The following is a 24227-nucleotide window of genomic DNA, read 5'->3' as shown; positions in this document are numbered from 1 at the left end:
CCAATTCCCTGGTGAATACAGATCCAAACCCCTTGGATCTTAAAACAAGGAGGAATTAACCATTCCCCCTCCTCCCTTCCACCAACCCCTGGTGGATCAAGATCCAATCCCCTTGGATCTAAAAACAAAGAAAATCAATCAGGTTCTTAAAAAGAAGGCTTTTAATTAAAGAAAAGGTAAAAATCACCTCTGTAAAATCAGGATGGAAAATAACTTTACAGGGTAATCAAACTTAAAGAGCCCAGAGGACCCCCCTCTAGCCTTAGGTTCAAAGTTACAGCAAACAGAGGTAAACACCCTAGTAAAAGGTACATTTACAAGTTGAGAAAACAAAGGTAAACTAACACGCCTTGCCTGGCTGTTTACTTACAAGTTTGAAATATGAGAGACTTGTTCAGAAAGATGTGGAGAGCCTGGATTGATGTCTGGTCCCTCTTTGTCCCAAGAGCGAACAACTTCCCAAACAAAGAGCACAAACAAAAGCCTCCCCCCCCCCAAGATTTGAAAGTATTTTGTCCCCTTATTGGTCCTTTGGGTCAGGTGTCAGCCAGGTTACCTGAACTTCTTAACCCTTTACAGGTAAAAGGATTTTGGAGTCTCTGGCCAGGAGGGATTTTATAGTACTGTACACAGGAGAGCTGTTACCCTTCCCTTTATAGTTATGACATAGGGGAAAATGTGATTTGTTTTCAAAGGAAAGCAGGAAGAATGTTATAGTACAATCTCCATGCGGATTAGTGTAACAGTGTTTTTAATGAATATAAGGAACCCAAGTCCCCAATGCCTTTTACTTTGTGTAGTCTTATATACCTGGCTAAGTGGGTGTAAAATGCTACAAAAATCAGAATTTTGCACTTGCATGTTGTTTTCTCTGTAAGGGCTATGTCTACAATGGAGATATTAGTCAAAGTGAAGTAGCTGCATGAGTACAGTCTAGTAGTGTAGAATCTGTGCAAACATGTAAATTGTGGATTGCACTGGCACAATTTACCCAACAACCCTCTCCCATGGTTTCTAACATGGATTGGAATGCTCTTATTCAAAGATTTTGACGTGGCAAATATTTTTCTGGCTAAACCAAAAATTAGACTTAAATAGTTAGCAGACAGGTTTAATAACGTTCAGAGACTATAAATGATTTTATATATAGTTAATATATAGAGTTACATTTAAAGATGATTTCTCTTCAAGAAATATTTATTTTTCAGGGTGTCTTTCTCCACTTTCTTCACATATGTCTATATTGAAAAAAGCATCTTTAAAATTTTTGATTTGCTGACTATACATTCCCTAATTAGAAAGGTCATTTTAGCAAAGTGCTCTGTAAGTTAAAAAAAATCTAGAGATAAAGGGAACAATTTATATTCATGTTTCATAACACCTTATTTAGGCAAGTTACCAAATCAAGAAAATGAGAAGTATTTGTTGCAAATAATGGTTTAAATTAGAATTACATTTTTCGTTTCAATAACTAAATTAATTCGATTTTGAATGTTAAATCAGTTTATAAAATGCTTAGTGCAGCCTCTCAACATTAACTCCCATTAAAAGATTGAGACAAACAGCAACAATTACACTGAAAAGACTTGCTGACGGTAAGTAATTCATGTGATGTTTCAGTCACTTAATCTTTTAACAGAATGCAACATGGTGTGTAGTAAAGAGCTATAAATAATCATAGCCAATTAGACAAAGCTTAAATAGTTTTTGATTCCATAAAATGAGTCTTGTTCTTATGACAAAGACTTCAGTTGCTTAGCTAGTGACTGCCTACAAGAAGGGGCTTAGTCATATGAAATTACTATAACTATGTATTTCAGATAAGTTTCAGAAAAACAAACTTTCATGCTAGTTGTTCTTTGTGATTGGTGGAAATAGACTTTCTGTAATGCATATTTATGAAATTTCATTTCTGTGAGAATGTATTCCAGTGTGTCATAACAAATAACGCCGATGCAGAAGGGTCATTTTTGTATTAAACTAAAACAAGTATTTTGCTACCAGAAGTTACTATACCTACTTCTAAATACTATCAGTTCACAATAACTGGTTACTAACTAAAAGCTGACAAATAAACAGAACCACTGGAAATCTTATGTCTGGATAAAAGTTTTCATTTGGAGATTTTTGGGGTCCTTTCACAATTTTGGCTGAAGTATTCAAAAATTTTTACTATGCAGGGAATTACAAAATTTGGGGCCTACACTACAAACTTTTCACACATGCAACTTACAAAACAGAATCTCTATGTACAGAGCTTTCAAAATTAGACTCCATATGAGAGAAGTTAGTATGGTATTTACAGCTTTTGCACTTCTGTAATGCAAAGCTTTCGATTTTGTGGGCAGGATCATATACTGGATTGTATCCAGTTCTATACTGGATCTTGCAAGGACAATGAAGTGCCAGCTTGGACTCAAGTATCTATTCATTAAAAAAATACACTCATTTTAAAATTCAAGAGGGAAATTTCTCTAAGATTGAACATGACAAATTGGTAGAAGGCAGTTTCTTCAACTGGGCTGATGGAAAATGATAAAATGCTATTGTATTAGAGTGTAAAAATGAGTACTGTGATATTACGATCAGTTTTCTAACCAAATCATCCATCTGTCCAATAGGGGCAGACAACATTGGCTTTTTAAAAAATGCCATGTGGCAGGATTGTTTAGTTGCAGATAGACATCTGTCTATCTAATTAATTATATTTCTAAGGTACCTATCAGTGTATCATCTAAGCACTGAATTGTGGGTCTACCACACTTTTGAAATGGATGAACTGCATCCCCTCTTAAGCTAGCACATTAAGAAAACAGTGTAGCTGCAGTAGCATGAGTGATGGGAGGGGCTAGCTGTCCTGAGTAGGTATCCATCCAAGACCATAGGCAAGTACTTGGGCCCCTAACTCCTCTTCCCGCTCGCACTACACCATCTATACTATTTTTAACAAACTAGGTAGATCAGAACTAGCACAGGTATGTCTCCTCAAGCTGGAAATCACATCCCCAGCTCAAAGTGTAGACATACCCAAACAGTAGCTACATTAAACATTAAGGTTACTTCCCCCATCCAAACCCTTGAACACCAGTTAGTCTGCTGATACTAAGATTTAAATAAAAATCTCAGCTAGCAACAGAGAATTTAAAAATTATGCATTTCCTATTCTTCCTTTTCCAGGATAGGTTGTCCATTTGCTTACTATTTCACTAAACATGACTTTCCTACCACATCATTTCCAATGTCAAAAAGGAATTGTGCCCACAGACAAGTATCTGTTTAGATTAACTCCTAGTAAATTTAGGATAGATTGCTGTGAAACTATGGGGCTAGATCCCCATCTGGTATAAACCAGCAAATTATGACAATGGTAGTGAGCTGTGGATCTGGTCATAATCCAGTCTCCTGAGAGTCAGCTAATTCTCTTCAGTACCCTAATTCCCACAGGTCTACTGAATGGAAGCCAATCCAGTCTTGAATTATGTCTACCTTCATTAGTAACCACACTAAACCATAAATGGAGAACTTGAGCCATTTTTAATTCAAATAATATATTCGTTTATCTTTTAAATGCTAAATACATGCTCAGTGAAATATTGCAGGGAAATTCTAAAGTATTTCTAATGTGAACAGTTTCCATTTTTAAAAGTATTAAAATGCAGCAAAATGCATCAGTTGAATGAATTACAAAAATGGTTAAGTATAATTCCTAATGTGTTTTTGATAGATCTGCAAGGTTTTATACCTGTCTACATTTTCATTTCAGTAAATACCACTGAGAAGTGGCTTTTCTTTAAAGCTTGTGTAAAGATAGATTACTAGAAACAATGGCACAAAGTAATATATATATATATATGATTTTTGTCCAATAAGTTTAACTCCCAATGACTTCAATGGATATTACACTGGTATAGCTAAAAATAGAGTTACACCAGTTGTAGAATTCTTAGATGGGAGGCAAAAAGTCTAAATAGAATGTCAAAATTTTATGTTGATTTCTTTTGACTTTTATCATAGTGTCCCTTAAATGCAAGCTGTCCTCCCTTATATCCTTAGGTACAAAAACAACCCCTAGGTAGATAACATTTTTGTTGCCATAAGTTACACAGTATAATATGTACAATTCTTTCCTGGCCCCCAACATCCACATAATTGTCAATGAAAAAATATTGTGCAGAAGATGGTTAAATATCCTTTTTTGTTCTTACAATATTACACTGGCCTTCTACATAAATTATTGCAGAAACCAGTGTTGCTGTAACGTGCTCCCAATCATTTTATATGCAGAATGTGTAGAGATTTAAATATCTTCATGCACGGCCAAATAATATATACACGTTAGTCACTGTGGGTTAGGTCTGCAAACGGACTTGGGCATTGCAACACTGAAACACCTAACTCTCAGACACCCTACTGCCCAGTGAAATTCTCAGTTAAATGTCCAGGCATCCTATACAATACATGGGGAAGAGTTGGGTACCCAAGAAAGGCAACTGAGCAGGGATCCACCTAAGCTAACCCACAGGAAATGCTGTGGAGAGGGATAGAACTTAACCCTGCACCTCAAAGGCACTTCCCTCCACCTAAGATTCACAGCAATGTTACCTCTTGTGGAATTAGGTAACAAAGCCAGGTCAGACATTTCTAACAACACTAAACCCAAAACCCCTGTCATAATTGGCCTGCCTACAAGCATAATAGGATTCTGAACTCACCCGGCCTTTGGTCTTCCATCTCCAGGCAGCCAAAAGTACAAGTCTGGTTGTGGTAAACTAAGCCCTCCAACTGAATCGGTAGAAGTCCAATCCTTCCAGGGCTATCAAAGATCAAAAGGCAAACCAATCACAAATGAACCAACACAAGGTCATGGCAGGACACTTCCTTCAGACAGCTGCTGATAGGCCATAGCCCAGTTTGGCACTTGCAGGCAAGTCTCTAGTAATAGTCCCAAAATACTGTTTCAGACTCAAGCTCTCCATTGTCTTGGCAAGGGCTTCAAAATGCAGTTATCCAAGCAGCTCCTGCCTTCAGCCAGGCACTTTAGGGCTGAAGAGCAAAGGTCTGTTTCCCTTCCAGATCTCCCATTAGCTGAGCTTCTGTCTTTTATATCTTCTCTCCAAGCCTGACATGCCTTGCAGGTGTGGTGGGGCAGGGCTGCTTGAGGCCAGAGAAGTTCATTAATCCTCACCTTCTTGGTATAGGGTTTATGCACCCCATCACAGACCCCCTTCCCCCACTCCATTACAGCTGATTACATTACATTACAGTAATTAGGGTACTCATCTGGGATGTAGGAGATCTGTTTTCAAATCCCTGTTCTGCCTGAATTGGAGAAAGAACTTAACTTCAGTTCTTGTATCTTCCAGATGAGTGCTTTAACTTCTGGATTATAGAATAATTTTTATTCTCTTTCTGGCCCAATGAATATTTCATTAGTTATACAAAGTGGAACTACTTCAACAAGAGAGATTGAAAGAGGTCCATGCAGAATAGCTGGGTGGTTAGTGCACTCACCTGGGCGACATGAGTCTAAGTCTCTGCTCCAAATCAAGCAGCGCAGTTGAATTTTGGGTCTCCCACATCCCAGGTGAGTGCTCTTACCACAGGGCTGATGGAGATAGTGGGACTTGCTCTCTCTATCCCCCAGCTGTCTTTGGTGTGGTAGGCATGCTAAGAGTATGGCAACCAGATCAGCTCGTGCAGGTGTAATAGGCAAGGGAACACCTAGTTTGTGAATCTCAGAAGGGATTAGACATGAGCTGGAATGCTGAGCAGCTCAGCGGCATCAGGATTTAGGTGCTATTGCACATGCCTACCGGCAGAAATTCTGGCATGTAGGGAACTTTACTGGTGGAAACTTAGGTTCCTAAGACCCATCCAAGGATTTGTATCTCACACCTACATTTCTGCTTTCAAAAGCAAAGAGTAGATAAAGGGGTACCAGCCATCCTGGAAATGAAGATTGCCAATTATCAAAAGATATTGGCAAAATACAATTTACTCACTTATGAAAAGCAATTGTCCCTGCCTCTTTCCTGGTTATGAATGTCATCCTTAATCCAAATGGGAACCATTGATGTAGTCCCTCAATAATTCAGGGGGAGGAGTAGAGTCCTGTAATCTTTGTCCCAAACCAAACACTTGTATTCCCTCTCCCCTCCAGAGTGAAAACCTTTAATGATGATATCTTAAAAAAAATTATAACAGGCAATTAATTTTCTTTTAAATTAAACAAGAAAACCCAAAACCAAAGTCAAGCTCATATGACCATAAGTTTATTTAAAAAGGAATCTCAAACTTGCCAAAATTGCACTGTGAAGGTTTTGTTTATTTATCAGTTTATCGCTAACCTTTTTCACATATTCTAAACAATTTAATCATAGAATATTAGGTTGGAAGAGACCTCAGGAGATCATCTAGTCCAATCCCCTGCTCAACACCAACTAAATCATCCCAGCCAAGGCTTTGTCAAGCCAGGCTGTAAAAACCTCTAAGGATGGAGATTCCACCACCTCTCTAGGTAACCTATTCCAGTGCTTCACCACCCTCCTAGTGAAATAGTGTTTCCTAATATCCAACCTAGACCTCCCCCACTGCAACTTGAGACCATTGCTTCTTGTTCTGTCATCTGCCACCACTGAGAACAGCCTAGCGCCATCCTCTTTGGAACCCCCCTTCAGGTAGTTGAAGGCTGCTATCAAATCCCCCACCCCCCTTCTCTTATCCAGACTAAATAACCCCAGTTCCCTCAGCCTGTCCTCATGCCCCAGACCCATAATCATTTTTGTTGCCCTTTGCTGGACTCTCTCCAATTTTTCCACATCCCTTCTGTAGTGGGGGGACCAAAACTGGACGCAATACTCCAGATGTGGCCTCACCAGTGCCAAATAGAGGGGAATAATCACTTCCCTCGATCTGCTGGCAATGCTCCTACTAATTCTTAACAATTATGTGACTCGTGAAAATTAATTTTTATTACATTTAAGAGTGTTGTTTTGATTTCTAACATTTAGCACAAAGTTATTCTTGTTCTGTCTCACTTTGGTAAATGTGAGAAGAGAAGAACAGAAATGTCTAACTGATAGCATTACAGAGCATAAAACTGCCAAAGGTGCTATATGGCTGTAGCTGAGAAGTATGAAATGATTTTGCTATTGAATACATGACCCTAATAAAATCCAAATATAGTTCTACAGATTTTAAATACTGATAAAATGTATTGTATATATATAGTACCTTAGTTATAGGAAACAAACTATTCCTTCATAATATGCCACTTGTTCCTGGATTTACCATTAGGCCATCTTCTGCAAATCCATCCTCTTTCTATAAGGTCTATTTTAAACAATTGTTGCCTGTGAAGTTTATTACTTGGACTCCCATTCTGTATGAAGCCCACAAAGGTACACAGCCTTTCGCTGGTCTGTGACCTAAGGCTTTGATATTGTTCTTCCCATGGTGTCTTGATGCTAATCATTATATAGATGTGAGAGGCAAGCTGCATTTCCCGATGCTGAATATTTTTGTCCTATGTATTCATAGCAGGATTGAAATAAATGTAAATCTTCCAAAGTACATTTCTAGATGGTGATATGGACAACATTAAAAAAACTTGAACATAAGCAATTTCTATACTACTGGTCTGTCTTTTTTTCCTTCATAAATTGTAGTGTCAAGAATATTAGGAAACATCTATGAAGATTTGTATGAATATTAAAATGATTTCTGGTTTCAGGAGAAAACTGGAGTTGAATGTAAGTTTCAAAAAGTAATATTTTATCTTACACTACTTTGTTTCTCTTCTAGTGGCAAAGCATTACAATAACACTGGTTGAGAAAGTGCAGATGATTGCTGTAATCCTAGGATCTCTGTTCTTAGTAGCAAGTGTGACTTGGCTTCTATGGTCAGCCTTCAGCCCCTATGCAGTATGGCAAAGAAAGGACATCCTTTTTCAAATCTGCTATGGAATGTATGGTTTTATGGATCTAGTGTGCATAGGTAAGCTCAAAACATTAATCAGTACAGATTGTGGTTTAAGAGTATAACTATGGGTCAAACTTCCTTAGCTCTTCAATTCTCTACTTATTTATTCTTAGATGACATATTTAGCAAACACTTGACTTTTATAAAAGTAGAGACACTGTGAGAGAGAAACCAAACAAAAACTCAACCCACAGACTGATCAAATCACTTTCCCTAAAAGTTAAATTCCCAGAATCACAATCAGTTTTGCTTACTTTGAAATTTAAAAGGATAGTAAAGTGTAGGAGGGTCAATAGGTGAAATTATAACAAAGATTTGATGAAAAGGACTAATGATAGTTCTGTTCTCTCAAATCTTCCTTTGTTGCTAAGCAGAGTTAGTTATATATGTCAAGGATAGAATAGGTCCCTGAAGGATTTTCTCGTAGAACTACATATCTAACACTACACTGAACAGAGTTGTGTGAATCACTATGCTAGAAATAGAGTATAATGGATAGGCTGCACTGCTGCAGTGAGATGAAGGAACTAATTCAAGAGTTCTGTTGATATCCTAAACAGATAAAAAACACTATATAAGTGCTAAGTATTTTAATTTATTAATTATACTATGAAAGCAGACCTCAAGTGGTTTATGATGCCATCAGAACTTTTAAAGAGTGAAGATGCAACTTTCTGAAAGCTTTTGTGTTTGTGTGTGTGTGTGTGTGTGTGTGTGTACGTACTTCCTTTAATATATTGATCCCCAAATGTCTAAATAAAAACTTTTAAATAGTTAGTAAAGCAACTATGAGCTGAATGTGAAAGAGGTTACACTAAAGTAAAAATAAAGGAATTTTAGTCACTCTTAGAGTAAGTAAGGCATAGTAATTTGAACTAAGGTTCCCAGAATATTTATATCAATAACATGATGAAATGCTGTATAATGCTTTTAATTAAAAAAAAAATCTCAAAATGCTTTGCAAATGTTGCTGTTAACTCAATTTTATATATGCCTCTTATTATACCATGTATACATTATCATACAGGTCAGTTGATAACGTAGTTATTTGAAACTAATTGTGTTAATTGAATTTTTTCACTGGTTTAATTTGTTACAAAAAATCAAACTCTTATCAGTTCAAAATTTATTGCTTAGTATCTGTAGACAGATAAAAATACATTAGTGTATTTATAAAACTAAATGTATCAATGGAACAGGGTTTTGGCTGTACTAATGAGGAAATTCAATTCTAAGAAAGGATTGCTAAGAGTTATAAACTAGTCACTGAAATGTCCAATGTAAATTTTAACATCTAGATTTAAAACAATATACAGTAGTGTTACTTGGAAACTTGCCAGTGGCCTTAGATATCTAAATATATGCATATAACTACAGTCTTATAATTAATACTTATATCATTAATTAGCATCTCTATCTACATTTTGTAACTATAGTTTCCTTACTTGAACATTAACTTTTAATTAATGGTAAGCTTAGTATGTAGGGTTTTTTTTAACAATTATGTTACCTAATAACTTTAAATTACTAAACTTGTGTCTGGGAATTAAGAAATAACTGGTTAACTGGTTTGGTAATTGTGCAGCATTTTTGTACTTCTGATCAGCTCAGACCATTCAAATTCAATATACTTTCAAGTAATCTTCTGCAGCCTATTGTATTTTAAACATGTGCATCCAAGACCACTTATACATTTTTAAAATATCTATTAGCATCTCCAACTTTACTCTGTGTTAGGGGTGTCTGTTATTGTAACTTCTATAGGATAAAGGACTTTAATCTGAGTAATTGTTTTAACTGAAAATATTTGAATTAAATTCCTTAGAATGCAAATGTTTAGGTTTCTGAATGATCTAAAAAAGCCACAAGACAATCTGGTGACAGATATAACTTTCCAACAGCAGTTCAGTGGGCAATGATTTTATTACATTAGAAAGTTTTTGTCTTACTCTTTAATTCTTAACAATTAGCTCTAAATTATGTAAATGGACTAACAAGTAGATGTATGCTATACTCTGTTCCTCACACACTATGACCTGTGCAGTGTTGATGCAGCCAACGGAAGTGTTATGAAGCACAAGTCTAAAAGTTAAGTGCCCCACTCCTTTATTTGTGATCATCCTGCAATAAATTCCCTGTGGATGGGTCCCTGCACCCATGAAAAGCCTCACTGATTTTAGTGGGGATTTGCATAGGCACAAGGGTGCGCTCATGGATAGTTAATTTCAGGGTCAGGTCCTGAGTTGTAAACTCCATGACCAAAGACCTATTCCAGTTGTCTAAAGTCATGTACATCTATGGCTCTGCATAAACAATAAAATATTTTCAGCCACCTGAGAAATGTAAATATCTGTACTGCTTGAAGTGTTATTGTTTTTATAATTTTGAAATGAAGTTTAATAATTGGCTAGTGAGAACTGCACAGTTATATTAAAAACCTGCACATTTAGAAACTTTAACAGATTATTTTTAGTATTTTTCCATTAAATCTTATTTCATTGCATCAATCCACACTCCTATCCAGTAAGTAATATAAAAAATGTCTCATACATTTTAATCTGCCAGCCTGTCATTCATTTGTACCAAGAGAAAACTGTCAAAGCTTACAGCTCACCAGTATGCCACCCAATAAATAACTTACGTGGATTCTCTGTTCAGTTCCATTTGCAGCCTATCCAGTTTTACAGGAAGTCCACTTCTGTAACATTTAACAAAGAATAAAGTTGCCTTATATTACAAGACTATTCTTATTCTCTATGCACAGGACAGGTCTATCAACATCAATTTAACTTACACATTTTAACATGAAGGTGAAATTTGTGTCCGTTGTTCCCTTCATCCTCTTCTGATCTTCCCTGAAAATTCTGGGTCCCTCCTTACAGCATCCCCTTCTAGTCACATCAGTGTCAAATATGGCAATTCTCTATGCAATTCTGCATCTGAACTGGGCATGAAGTTTTTCTCACAGGAAAATTTCCAAAGCATGCAAGATTTGCAGAGAAGTCTTTCACATTTGAACTAAATGGAACTGTGACCAGTCAAAGTTGTACACATTGATATTGCCAGATATTAGTGCGTCCCTGTTGGGATTATCAGAGAGAGAGAGAGAGAGAGAGAGTATGCTCAAGGTGTTTTCAATAAAGGAATTTAGGATTCAAAAACTTTAAGGATTCCTTAAGGAATAGTACATTAGCTTCCTGCTCTTCCATTGCTTGGACCTGGCTGCTCTCCTTCATCACATTGCCTCCACATAGTCACACTATTGGAAAAGAATGACTAAGCCGTGGTAATGGAACCTTTTCGAAGTAGTAAATTGTCAGTTAGTGTGTGTACAATTCCCCCACTCTAACATTCTATAGACCAATGGTATAAATAACCTCTCCCTCTAACTGTACCGCAGTATCTTTCTACTCACCAACTCTTTTCCTTCATGTTAAACAAATCTAGTTGTAAGTGGTTTTTGAAATAGTTGTATTGTTAAAGTTAGATTTATTTATATTTCATGTTAATTGTTTGATCAATTCACACATTTTTGTGGGCCCATCTAAACAATAGTTTTAAGGGGTTTGTTTTCCTTTTGTCCTGTGATGGTCCCTACTTGAGACAGGCAATTTATTCCATAGGGAAGAGCATTTAGCTAAAAGTTGTCATGCCTGCAAGGCCAACTCAAAAAGGGCCCACAAGGACTAAGACTTTGCTCCAGAACCTGCTTCTCCAAGAGGCACGATTCTGGGAGACGGTCTTCTGGAAGATGTCCTCCGGCATGAGTAGCATGGCAACTAGAGCTGGACAAAATATTTCAGCTTAAATGTTTTACAGCAAAAAAATGCAGATTTAGTGATGCTGAAATATTTCAGGTTTTTGTGTCAATTTTGCTGAATTCTTTAAGTAAAAAAAGTCTTTAAAATTCTGAAAAAAATCATTTCAACATTTTTAAAGTGAATGTTTTGCTTTTTGGTTCAAAAAGTAATTTCAAAATTTGCCTTAATTTTATTTTAAAAAATCAAAGCATTTAGAAATGATCAAAATCAAAATGAAACATTTTGGTCAACGTGAAATGAATTGTAGACTTTTTGCTTTGCCAAACATTTTGGAAAATCCATTAATCATACCGTTTTTGTGGTGACAAAGCCAGTTTTGGTGCTGGAGCCTGATGCCCAATCAGAGGTTGAAAAGGATTGTCTTCTTGTAAAAGTGTTTGCAGGGACTTTTGAAATTTGTTCCACGGACTCAGGATCCAGATTCTTTGTATGGAGCCAAGGAAAGATCTTACAGTGGTACTATTTCTGAAAGATATCACAATAAGAAGAAAAGGTGCTCCTACTGTTGGATCTGGCCAGATCGCACTGCAATCAGTTTGCTTAAATCTTAGAGATCCTGAGGATATGGCTTTCTTGGATCCTGCCAGGTCAGATCCATCTGGCCAAAGCTCTAGGAACTCAATCCTCCAGGACTCCCCTAGAAAGTGTCCTGCAAGAAGGTGAAGGCACCAATGAGGATCCCTTGCCCCCCTTCACCTGAGTCCCTGGGATCAATAGTTGTGCCAGATGTAGAGTCAGACTCAGTGTTAGGGGAGGAAATGGTGGGAAACTCTTCAGAAGTTGCCCCTTCTATCTCATCTAGTGTTGCCAGATCTGTTTTATTGCAAGTCTTGTGGTATTTAGTGTTTTATTTAAACCAACAGCTCCTTGAGACAAGTGAGTATATGAGAATATCTGCTTTCATTTAAAAAAGTTTTTAGCCCTTATGGTTTCAGAGAAAGGTTTGTAAATGTAATGTGAGTGCACCCTAATGGTTTAAAAACAAGAAGGCAAATAAAGAGACCCAGCAGAGTTGCAGGCCCTTAATAATTTAAATTACGGTAGCACTTAAAGGCCTGATCAAGGATCATGGCCCCATTATGTTCATACAGTGCATAGGATGTACTAAAGAGAGAGTCCTTGCCATAAAGAGCTATGGCCTACAGGTCTTATACTGTACAACATAAAGATATGATTGTATTTAGGAATCACTTCAAATTTCTGGTAAGAACTGTGTTGGACTTTGATGTCAGTCAGTTTATATCACTATTTGTCTTCACCTCACCAGAATGTCTAGAGTTTTGGAAGGAAAAGTTGTACACCCTATATATCGAGAGAGCTACTACTTAGACAGGACTAAGCAATTTAGAAAGTCAAAGAGATCATTTGTGGCCTTTGTAGAAAGTTAAACCATCTCAGGTCAAAAACGAAATGGATATGACTATACAGCCAGTCATTATGAATGAGCTGAAGCTCAGGATTCACTCAATTTAGGAGGATGGCAGCTTCAATATCATATATCCACAGTGTGCCCTTACCTGAAGTCTTTATGGCTGCTACAGGAAGTCACAAATCACTCTTTCCTAAAATGGCATCAAGGGCAGAAACAGGCTTTGAGAGGGCAGTGGTTCAAGTCATTGTTTAGCTACCAGGACTTCTCAGCTGTCCTCAGGAAATCAGTGCTAACTAGTCTCCTACAGTGTGGTCCTGGGGAGGTAGTGTTAGAAGGAGAAACCACAACTCTTTGTTCTCAAACATATTCCCTCCATAGAGCAACATGGACCTTTTCTTCTGCTTTGGATCCCAAGTATAATAGGACTTCTGGAGGTAGAGGAGAATTGAAGGATGGTTAGAGGGGAACAGATATTTGTGTCCTCTATTTATGAATGTTGGGATCAAGGGAATAGTGTGAACTCTCAAAAGCCAGCTACTATTCTCAGATATTTTTGTAGCTCCCTGGCTAAACACACAACTCCTACAGTTAGACTTGATGAAAACAATACATTCAGAAATCAATTATTGTTAACACCTTCTTTCACTAAGAAGATGACAGAAAAAGGCGCTGAATCTTCAGTGCCAGGATTTTCCACTTGTCCTTTCCCCTCACACTTTTGATGCTGGGCTTGACACCATCTATTCAATCATACTTCTAATGATTGGCTACCCAGTAACAGCTCTATGATTTTGCTACTGGGAAACAAGGCAGACCAGAATGCAAGTTAGCTTTTTCTTTATTAAATCCAGTGAATTGCATACTTCCTAATGATTCAGGCAAGCAATAAGCATTGAGGTCCTGGCTATCTTACAAAGCAATCAGTTGCATTTTCCATCAATCTGTTTATGTCCTGGATCATCTCTTGATGAAAAAGCATCCATCCATGAACTAATCCATTAATGGTGATCATTCAGTTGTACTGTACAGATAATTTTTCATATGGGCAAGAGTGGAAAAAGAATATTTCCTAGACACTATAGTCACAAACAGAGTAGCAAATAATCTTAGAAACATTTTAATATTGATGAAAAATAGAGTTACATTAAGTATTTCAGTAATGAAATTTGGTATCTTTTCCTTGCCAGTAATTCCTTCACTGATGATAATCAGAATCCTGATCATTATCAGGTAAATATGGCAACAAGTGGCTAACTTCATGTTCATTATAGTTCAATTTCCTAAATACACAGACAGCAGGTTTATAAAACATGAAGCAATTTTATTGCAAGCTCGAAATATGTCATTTAGCTACATGAAAAAAACAGCCATAGTTGAGAGGAGCAGTGAACATCTAATATTCTGCTAGCTTTGTTTATAGTGACAATATGGGACATTAACCATTTTAGGACATCACATCCCCGCTTTTTTTTTCTTACAGAAAGTTTGAAAAAGAAAAAACTTATGGTGACACACTACAAGTTTCTCTTTTCAAAACCAAAAAAAAATCCTAGTTGGAACCAACCACATTTTCAATTGAAATATAGCGCTAGCAACCTTAAAAAAATCCATCTCTCAAAACAAAAATACCTTAATTTTCTCTATAAAGATTTGTCAGTGCCTATTAAAAATTGCTAACATTTTCTATTTTTTTTAAAAAATTTAAGACGAAAAGGAAAAACTAAGGTTTCTCTATGAGAATTATTTCTTTTCAATCACTGGTGTTACTTATTGGAGATGACTTGGCTAAAACTTCCAGATATATTTTCTTTTGAGTGTTTAATCTTTGATGAACTACTATTCTGATAGGCCTTGATCCTACAAACAGAATCCAGCCAATGAAACTACTCACAGCAATACGCATTATTAGTAAAGGCCCAATATTGTAAATACTTAAACACATGCTTAGCTTTGAACATATGAATAATTCCACTGAAGTCAGTGGAACAAGTGACATACTGACAATTAAGCATATATGTAAATATTTGCTGGATGGGAGCTTAAGAGTAAGTCATTCTATAAAGGAGATCAAATGAGCCATGTTTCCATTGAGGGATACTTAAAAAGATTCTCTGGATCTCTGCAAATCTCAAGAATGGATCCCTGTTCTCTGGCCTTCTGAGATTTGAACAGAAAGAATAATGTCCACCACTCCAAACCCTGCTTGTGAAGTAACAGTTAATGTTGACATCTCAGTTATTTTCCCGAGACAATTTTCAGAATTAATGCCACATTGGAGTAATAGGGGGAATTCACATTTATTACAACTGTTGTTTCAGGCAATAGGTACACAGAGAAGAACTAAGAATGTGGAGGACGCTCTTCAATCTGTTTGAGTGCCTTATACCAGTTTAGATAAGCCGCTCAAACTAATTTAAGAATATCCACAGAAGGAGATTGCGCCAATTTGTATGAGGTCGACGCCACTAGTAAAAATCCCTAACATAGAAGCACTTAAGCTAAACTTAAATCAGTATATGCAAGGGTTAACTCAGTTTCAGTTGGTAATTTACTAATGCAATGGAATGATTGATTTTATGTCAATTTAGTTAAATCAGGGCACTTTTCTAGTATAGACAAGGCCTCAGATAACATTGGTTATGTTCAGTTCACATACAGAAGGTTTCCTTAATAACCATAAAGGCTAGAAACTTTCATTAAAAAATTTAGATTCTCATTACACTGACGATAAGGAGGAGGGGGTAAAATTATGATATACACTCTGAGTGGACCTAAAGTTTACCTCAAATAATTTAGATAAATTATTGGCTGATTGTATAAGTCCTCTGTATCTTTTATGGACAGTTATTTGTATTATTAGAGTTAAGATACTCACAGGGATCCTCATCTTAATTTGATAGGCACCTGCCAGTTGCAATGTGATAAATATGGTTAAGTTTACATCTTTATTCATTCCCTCTTAAAATGGAGTCTAAGATTATTGTGTAGTAACTAATAATTATTTCCTTAAATTTCAGGACTGATTGTACATGAAGGTGCATCAGTTTACAGAGTGTTTAAGCGTTGGAGGGCTGTTAATCTTCACTGGGATGTATTAAATTATGATAAAGCTACAGACATAGAAGAGAGCAATCGAGGAGCATCTTCACCGGGTAGGACATTGTGGTTACCACTAACTGCATTTAGAAACAGAAGTTTAATTCATCCAACACAGTTAACCTCTCCAAGATTTCAGTGTGGATATGTATTGCTGCATCTGTTCAATCGAATGAGACCTCATGAGGATTCATCAGAAGATAACAGTTCTGGAGAGGTTGTGATGAGAGTGACCTCAGTGTAAAGATAATGCTCACTGTGCTACACAAATAAGGATAATGTGCCCTGGACTTTACAGTACTCCGGAATGTAGTTGCAATGAATGGCACTTCTGAAAATATTTACAACTTTTAAAACATTTAATGCTTTTTATATGATCAGTTGAATTGCAAATACATTTTTCTGAAAAAGTTGTTGCTTGCTTTTTTATAGTCTGGTATATTACATAGTTTGGTCAATTTGTACTTGAAATTTATAAAAATATAATTTAACTCTCATTGCCTTGAATAATGAGGAAACCAATCTTTTAAGCCAAAAATATCTGTCATAGCGTTGTGTATTTTTTCAATCGATATAGTTTTTCTAATGCGTAAGTTGAGGAAAATAATGACTGGTATCTCTGTGACTAACTCTAGATATATTTAAGTGCATCATTTAATATACTAGCTATGTAGAGGTTCAGTCACATTTCAGAAAGATGATATTTAGGGGCTTGTAGAAGATGGACTGACCGTTTATGTGCCCCTTTTGTCTCTGGGCAAAGCATAGCAGGCTCTCCTCCTCTAGTGCCCTCTGCCACAGCCGGTCCAGTCCTGGAGCAGTCTGTTTCTTCGTGTGATGTAACCCTCTAGCCAGGTGATTTATAGTCCTTCTCTTCTGGGGTAAGAAAGCAAGTCCAACAAAGTAAAGTCCAACACCTCATGCTGAGTTTGTGGCCCAAATCCAAACATACTAGTCCTTTGACACCTGGCTTCCAGGGTCCTGGCACTGTTTTTGGAGGGCCCATAGGGGAATCCAGGCTCTCCCTCTCCTTTGGGTTCTAGCCCAGGAACCCTATAGTGAGCATGCAAGGTGTGTTTATCCAGACCTTCCCATCTCCTGCTCCCCCCCAGGCTTCTTCCTACCTCAACCTATCAGCAGGCCTTTTCTACAACCCCTTCCTGGGCCCACTGTGTACCTGTATTCCTCTCAGGCACTACAATGTCTCAGACATTACTGTTTCTTCAGGGAGTCTTCTCTGAAGTTCTCCAAAAAACCTGAAACCAAAAGTATAAACTTAAACTACTTTCACCTTTCCTTGGCTTGAACTTTAGTCCTTCACCTGTGTGCCCCAATACTCTGCTCCTCTGCTGAACACCAAACACCCCCTGTATCTGCCTCCCTGGAGTCATAGCTCCTGTGGTGGGTCTCAAAATGGAGCTAAATCTCTTCCTGTGGATCTTCCCAGTTCTATCTCTTAACTTCTATCAGACCAAACTCCTGTCTTTTGGGTCTCCTTAATGCGACTGGGAAAAGGCACTAACATATTTGCAATTGCACAGTGGGTTTTTTGAGGCATAAACTATATGTCCTATGAAGTGTCATTAGCACTCAAAGGGAAGCTAATAGATCAGCCTGTTGAAATGCTGTGAATGAAAGTGATGCTTTCATCCTGGGTGCACTCACATACTATGATCATGGGCAACTTATAAACATCTGCAACTTGTAATTCCTCTTCTTTTTACATATGTAAAAGTCACCAAACAATTTTAGTCATTTGTAATCATTAACTGAACAAGTCATCTAGTCTATCTCCCCCTTCCCCCGCCCTGAAGCCTAGACCATCCCTGACAGATATTTGTCTAACCTGTTCTTAAATACCTCCAAAGACAGGGATTCCATAACCCCAACATATTCAAAATAGTGTCCTACACCCTTTAGTTTTCCCAATTTTGTACATGCCAGTTGAGAGGTATCTAATGGAAAAATCTGAATTTAAAATGTGTAATGTCTCCTAAAGCACACTTTCAATGGTTCTCTCAGAATTTACTAAAAAGTAAACAAAAAATTATAAAGAACTATTTCTTGATGAAATTAAACCTTATATTTGAGTCAAAAGTCAACAAGTTAAGAGAGACGAGCAGGTAACACATTATCCCTTTAGATTTTTTTAAAATTGTATTATGCATATAACTCAATATATTAAATTTTCTTTTAAGAATTGACTGACATTGCAAAGTTATGGAATTTCTACAAAAGAGCATAAAAGTCCTTATAGGGAGATGGTTCCTTGGTGCCCTTGCGCAAGCTAAGAAAGGGGACTGAAAAACCCCAGAATAGAAATTAAATGGGAGAGAGAGAAGATTCTGTTGAACATGATATAGTCACTGAAATTTGTATATACTTATTAAGTAAAACAAGTTTGTTATGAAATCACATTTAAAAGGCCAACTTTTGTACAGTGAACTGTATTATGGCTGTTTTCACTGCATCACTGAATAAGATATATCCATCATACAGAGTTTAGTAGAGCTTGAGTCATGAGGTTTTACACCAATGCAATTTATTTGAAACCAATGGCGTTATAGCTGCATAAAATTGGAGAAACACAATAGTAAATCAGGCCCAATATAATCACAGCTCTGCATTGCACACATGCACAGAGTTTTATTAAAGCATCTAGCAAACCCATTCTGTGCTCTATGGATATACAAAGAACAAGTCTCCATTGCCTAATGCTTTATGTAATAATTTTCACCTAGTGGACCCAAGATACAACCACTGATTTCATTAGAATTACATTGGCATAAAACTGGAGTGCCATAGTGGTGAAATAAACCCAATAAGTACAAAATTGGTGTTCAAAGGGAGTGGTAGCATTTGATAGGTGTAAGTGACTACACTTGTACAAGGCAATGGAGAATCAAACCCCATGATCTCCAGCCAATAAAATGGAAACCTTGTATGCTTCAGGATATACATTGTATTCTGCATTCTCCTTCCATCTCATTTGAACATCCTCTAGTGATGAAAGGCAAGTTTGGTTTTTAGGATGGGCAAAATGGCATCCGAAGAAGTGAGGTTTTTACTCACGAAAGCTTATGCCCAAATAAATCTGTTAGTCTTTAAGGTGCCACCAGACTCTTTGTTGTTTTTGTAGATAAAATAGAAACGTCCTGCTGAAACTATACCAACCCTTTCAGAGGGTCAAACAAAATCTTTGCGGCCTTAAAAACCAATATTCCATGAGGAAAGCTGTTCTTGTATTTTTGGCCTATATATATATATGTATATATATAGGTGATCTTGTGAAAGAGCCCATACTCATGAGATTTGCACACCCAAGAAGTTTAGTTCTGCTTTCCATACAAGCCTTTCATTTTTCAGGACATACAATATTAAGAGCAAGTGATCTTCTAAATTCTGTTTAAGTTCTGGGCACGTCATTATCAGAAAAAAGGAATAAAAATTATTAGGACGTTGGATGGATTGACTTGCAAGGAAAAATTGAAAGCTCAGGCAGCCGAGGCTAAGAGATGACAAGCTAACCATTTACAAATATTTGAAGGGTGTAAGCGTAAAAGAAGACACCTATCACTGTTATATCTAACCAGCTCACTAGTCTCTCATTGATAAAGTAAGTTTTTATTCATTTTTATTTAAATTGATTGTTTTTTAGTATTTTTATTTTTTTCATATTTCACATGAACTTCATGTTCTTCATTGCTCTAAAGTGTAAGATGTGAGAACTTTTTATTTAGCCTTTTAAAAAAACCCACAATGTTAATGGATATCATAGTGGTAATGATATGCAAAGCTCCATTCAAGGTCCATTGAAGCCCTGACTGACAGTGCTCTGGAGAGAACCATATATATGCAATAAGCCCTTAGGGAAAACTTTGAGTGGTGCTGAATAAGTCATAATTCCTGTTTGAATTATTAGACTGCAGAAGGACTGAGAGTTCAGTGAAGATGCAGCACCACCAAACTTTTATCTAGAAGCTTCTTAGAAGTCACGATGGGCAGGTTATTACAGGAACTCCTCATTTAAAGTCATCCCGGTTAACTTGTTTCGATGTTAAGTTGCTGATCAATTAGGGAACATGCTCATTTAAAGTTGTGAAATGCTCCCTTCTAACGTCGTTTGGCAGCCACCTGTTTTGTCCACTGCTTGCAGGAAGAGCAGCCCCTTGCAGCTAGCTGGTGGGCGGTTGGAATCAGGGTGGACCAGCAGCCCCCTATCAGCTCCCCACTCCCCTAAGTTCCCTGCGCAGCAACTGTCCCTCCATGTGCCATGTGCTGCTCCTGCCCTCTGCCTTGGAGCTGCTCCCAGAGATTCCTGCTTGCTGTATGGGGGGAGGGGGGAAGAGAGGGGTTAATGTCAGGGTGTCTCCCCCTCCCCCTGCTCCAGCATCCCGCTTACCCCATCTTCCATAGAGCAGGAGAGACACATGACCAACGGAGGGAGCTTCTAGGCAGCAGCTGCGGGTCTCAGCAAGCTGATTTAATTAACAAGGCAGTGTACTTAAGTGGTCCTTTGGGACCATCTGCCTGTCCCAAGTCAGGATAAAGGAGGAGGGTTGGGCGTGGGGCTAGCAACTCCACCCCGTAAAAAATCAACCTGCTATAGAAACGCCAACAATAGAGATAACAGAGACTTTAGCCTGGAAAAAGAAGGGTCTTCGACTCGAAGACGCATGACGCTGGGTGGTGAAAGTCGTGAGGAAGCCACTAAGCTGATTACCCTTCTTGCAACCAGGAGGATTACCATTGGTACATGGAACGTGAGGACCATGTACGAGTCAAGAAAGATGGCACAGGTCGCAGCAGAGATGAGGAGCAACAACTTGACCCTACTAGGCATTAGCGAGACAAGATGGACACAAGCTGGACAAAGACGCCTGTTGACAGGAGAGCTGTTGTTGTATTCCGGACATGAAGAGAGTGACGCACCCCACACACAGGGAGTAGGCTTCATGTTGTCCAAGCAGGCACAGAGGGCACTGATTGGTTGGGAGGCACATGGTTCCAGGATCATCACAGCATCCTTCAGAACTAAAATGAAGAGGATTAAGATGAATGTTGTACAGTGCTATGCTCCAACCAATGACAGTGAAGAGGGGGACAAAGACTATTTTTACAATAGACTTCAGAAAATATTAGAGATTCTCCCAGACAAAGACATTACCATCCTTATGGGAGATTTTAATGCCAAAATTGGACCTGACAACACAGGATATGAACAAGTCATGGGGACCCACGCTCTGGGAGAGATGAGTGAGAATGGAGAGAGATTTGTGGATCTGTGTGCACTTAACAACTTGGTCATAGGAGGTAGCATCTTTCCTCACAAGCGGATCCACAAGAGTACCTGGGTATCGCCAGCAGGCATGATAGAAAACCAGATCGATCATGTCTGTATTAGCAAGAAGTTCAGAAGATCTTTGCAGGACGTTAGAGTTAGAAGAGGAGCAGACGTAGCGTCCGACCATCACTTAGTGGTGGCCAGATTGAAGCTGAAGCTGAAGAAGAACTGGATAGACGCGTCAGATAGAAGAGTGAAGTTCAACGTTAGCCTTTTGAAGGATCATAAGATCAAGGAAGATTTTGGACTGACGCTGAAGAATAAGTTTTCAGCACTACAGGATCGGTCTGAGGAAGAGGAAGACAGTGTATCCAACAGATGGCAGAAAGTGAGAGAGACACTTAGGTCAGCATGCCAGGAAGTGCTTGGAATTAAGAAATATCAGCAGAAAGAGTGGATCACAGCAGAGACCTTGACTAAGATAGAAGATGGAAAGAAGAAGAAGGCAGTAGTTAATAACAGCAGGACTAGAGCAGCAAAGGCTAAAGCGCAAAAAGAGTATGCTGAAGCCCATAGAGCAGTGAAGAGGAATATTAGGAAGGATAAGAGAGATTATGTGGATGGACTGGCAGCAGAAGCGGAGCAGGCAGCATACAACGGTAATATGAAACAGCTGTATGACATCACCAAGCGACTGTCTGGAAAGTTCAGCAAACCAGAGCGTCCCGTCAAAGACAAGCAGGGAAAGTCTATAACAGAAATAGAACAACAGATGAATAGATGGGTGGAGCACTTTGAGGAACTCCTGAATAGACCAGCACCATTAAATCCACCAGACATTGACCCAGCCAACGAAGACCTTCCAATCAATTGTGATAGACCAACCAGAGAGGAGATCAGAAAAGCCATCACTATGATGAAGAATAGGAAGGCGGCTGGACCTGACGATATTCCAGCAGAGGCCCTGAAAATAGATCTGGATGTTTCAGTGGAAATGCTGTACCCCCTCTTTGAGAAGATATGGGAAGAAGAAGTGATTCCAGCAGACTGGAAAGAGGGATATCTTATTAAAATCCCCAAGAAAGGAGACCTCAGCAATTGTGCCAACTACAGAGGAATCACACTTCTGTCGGTGCCAGGGAAGGTCTTTAACCGAGTTCTCTTAGAGAGAATGAAGGATGCCGTCGACCCACAGCTACGAGATGAGCAAGCAGGTTTCCGGCAAAATAGATCATGCATGGACCAGATAGCAACGCTTCGCATCATAGTCGAGCAGTCTATGGAGTGGAACTCCTCATTGTACATCAACTTTGTTGACTATGAAAAAGCATTCGATAGCGTGGATCGAGAGACTCTCTGGAAGCTCCTTCGGCACTATGGCATCCCAGCAAAGGTGGTCAACCTGATTAAGAACTTATATGATGGCATACACTGTAGAGTGATCCATGGAGGGCAGCTTACAAACAGCTTCCAGGTGCAAACCGGAGTCAGACAAGGATGCTTGTTGTCACCATTTCTCTTTCTCCTTGTCATTGATTGGATTATGAAGACATCCACTTATGAGCGTAGGAACGGAATCCAGTGGACGTTGTGGACCCAGCTTGATGACCTGGATTTTGCCGATGACCTTGCACTCCTTTCGCATCGCAAACAGCAGATGCAAGAGAAGACCAACGTAGTGGCAGCCATGTCATCACAGGTTGGCCTCAACATCCACAAGGACAAGACCAAGATCCTCAAGATTAACTCCATCAGTAATGACCCAGTCACACTGAATGGAATCCCTCTGGAAGAAGTGCAGTCCTTCACCTACCTAGGCAGTATCATCGACCAACAGGGTGGCACGGACGCAGACATCAAAGCAAGGATTGGTAAGGCAAGAGCAGCTTTCTTACAGCTCAAGAACATCTGGAGCTCTAGAGAGCTGTCTTTGGCAACAAAGATTAGACTGTTCAATTCCAACGTGAAATCAGTCTTATTGTATGGAGCTGAAACCTGGAGGATAATTAAAACAACCACCAGGAGGATCCAGACCTTCATAAATAGTTGCCTTAGAAGGATTCTCCAGATCCGCTGGCCAGACACCATCAGCAACATCTACCTCTTGGAGAGGACCCATCAACTTCCAGCAGAGGAAGAAATTAGAAGGAGAAGGTGGGGTTGGATAGGACACACACTACGCAAGCAGCCAACCAACATCACTAGACAGGCATTGCGGTGGAACCCCCAAGGCAAGCGGAAAAGAGGCCGTCCAAGAAACACCTGGCGACGCGACCTTCAGGCTGATAGCAAAAAAATGGGCTATACCTGGAACCAGCTAGAGCAAATGGCCCAGGATAAAGGACTCTGGAGATCTGTGGTTGGCGGCCCATACCCCGACTGGGGTGACGGGCATGAGTGAGTGAGTGAGTGTACTTAAGCCTGGGGTCAGCTACTTAAAGGGGAATGCATATTTTTTCTCTCACACACAGGGTGTGTGTCTCTGTCTGCCCTCCCTCCTTTCCTGTTGCCTTGTAGAGTGTTGTGAGAGTTAACCCTTGAGGGCTCAGTCAATTGCTAGTTCATTTAGCAGTAAGGTATTCCCTGGGAAATATCCCACCCTCTGACTCCTCCACCTCAACCAAACTTCACAATCATCATCACTGTGTACCAGTATTAAATTGTTTGTTTAAA

At 38.6% G+C, this 24227-nt stretch overlaps 1 protein-coding gene across 1 annotated transcript in view; it reads left to right on the top strand.

Annotated features, from left to right (window-relative positions):
• The window catches only part of MARCHF11 (membrane associated ring-CH-type finger 11), a 41754-nt gene extending 24932 nt beyond the window's left edge, over positions 1–16822 (top strand). Inside the window, 2 exon segments of the mRNA XM_034759517.1 lie at positions 7804–7996; positions 16192–16822. Of these exon segments, the coding sequence (XP_034615408.1) occupies positions 7804–7996; positions 16192–16514 (516 nt within the window). The 3' untranslated portion in view covers positions 16515–16822.
• The last annotated feature ends 7405 nt before the right edge of the window (positions 16823–24227 follow it).

The sequence above is a fragment of the Trachemys scripta genome, chromosome 2, assembly GCF_013100865.1.
Source record: "Trachemys scripta elegans isolate TJP31775 chromosome 2, CAS_Tse_1.0, whole genome shotgun sequence".
NCBI classification, from domain to species: domain Eukaryota; kingdom Metazoa; phylum Chordata; order Testudines; family Emydidae; genus Trachemys; species Trachemys scripta.
Note: the sequence above shows the minus strand (reverse complement) of the source record. Positions and strands in the feature narration are given on the sequence as shown.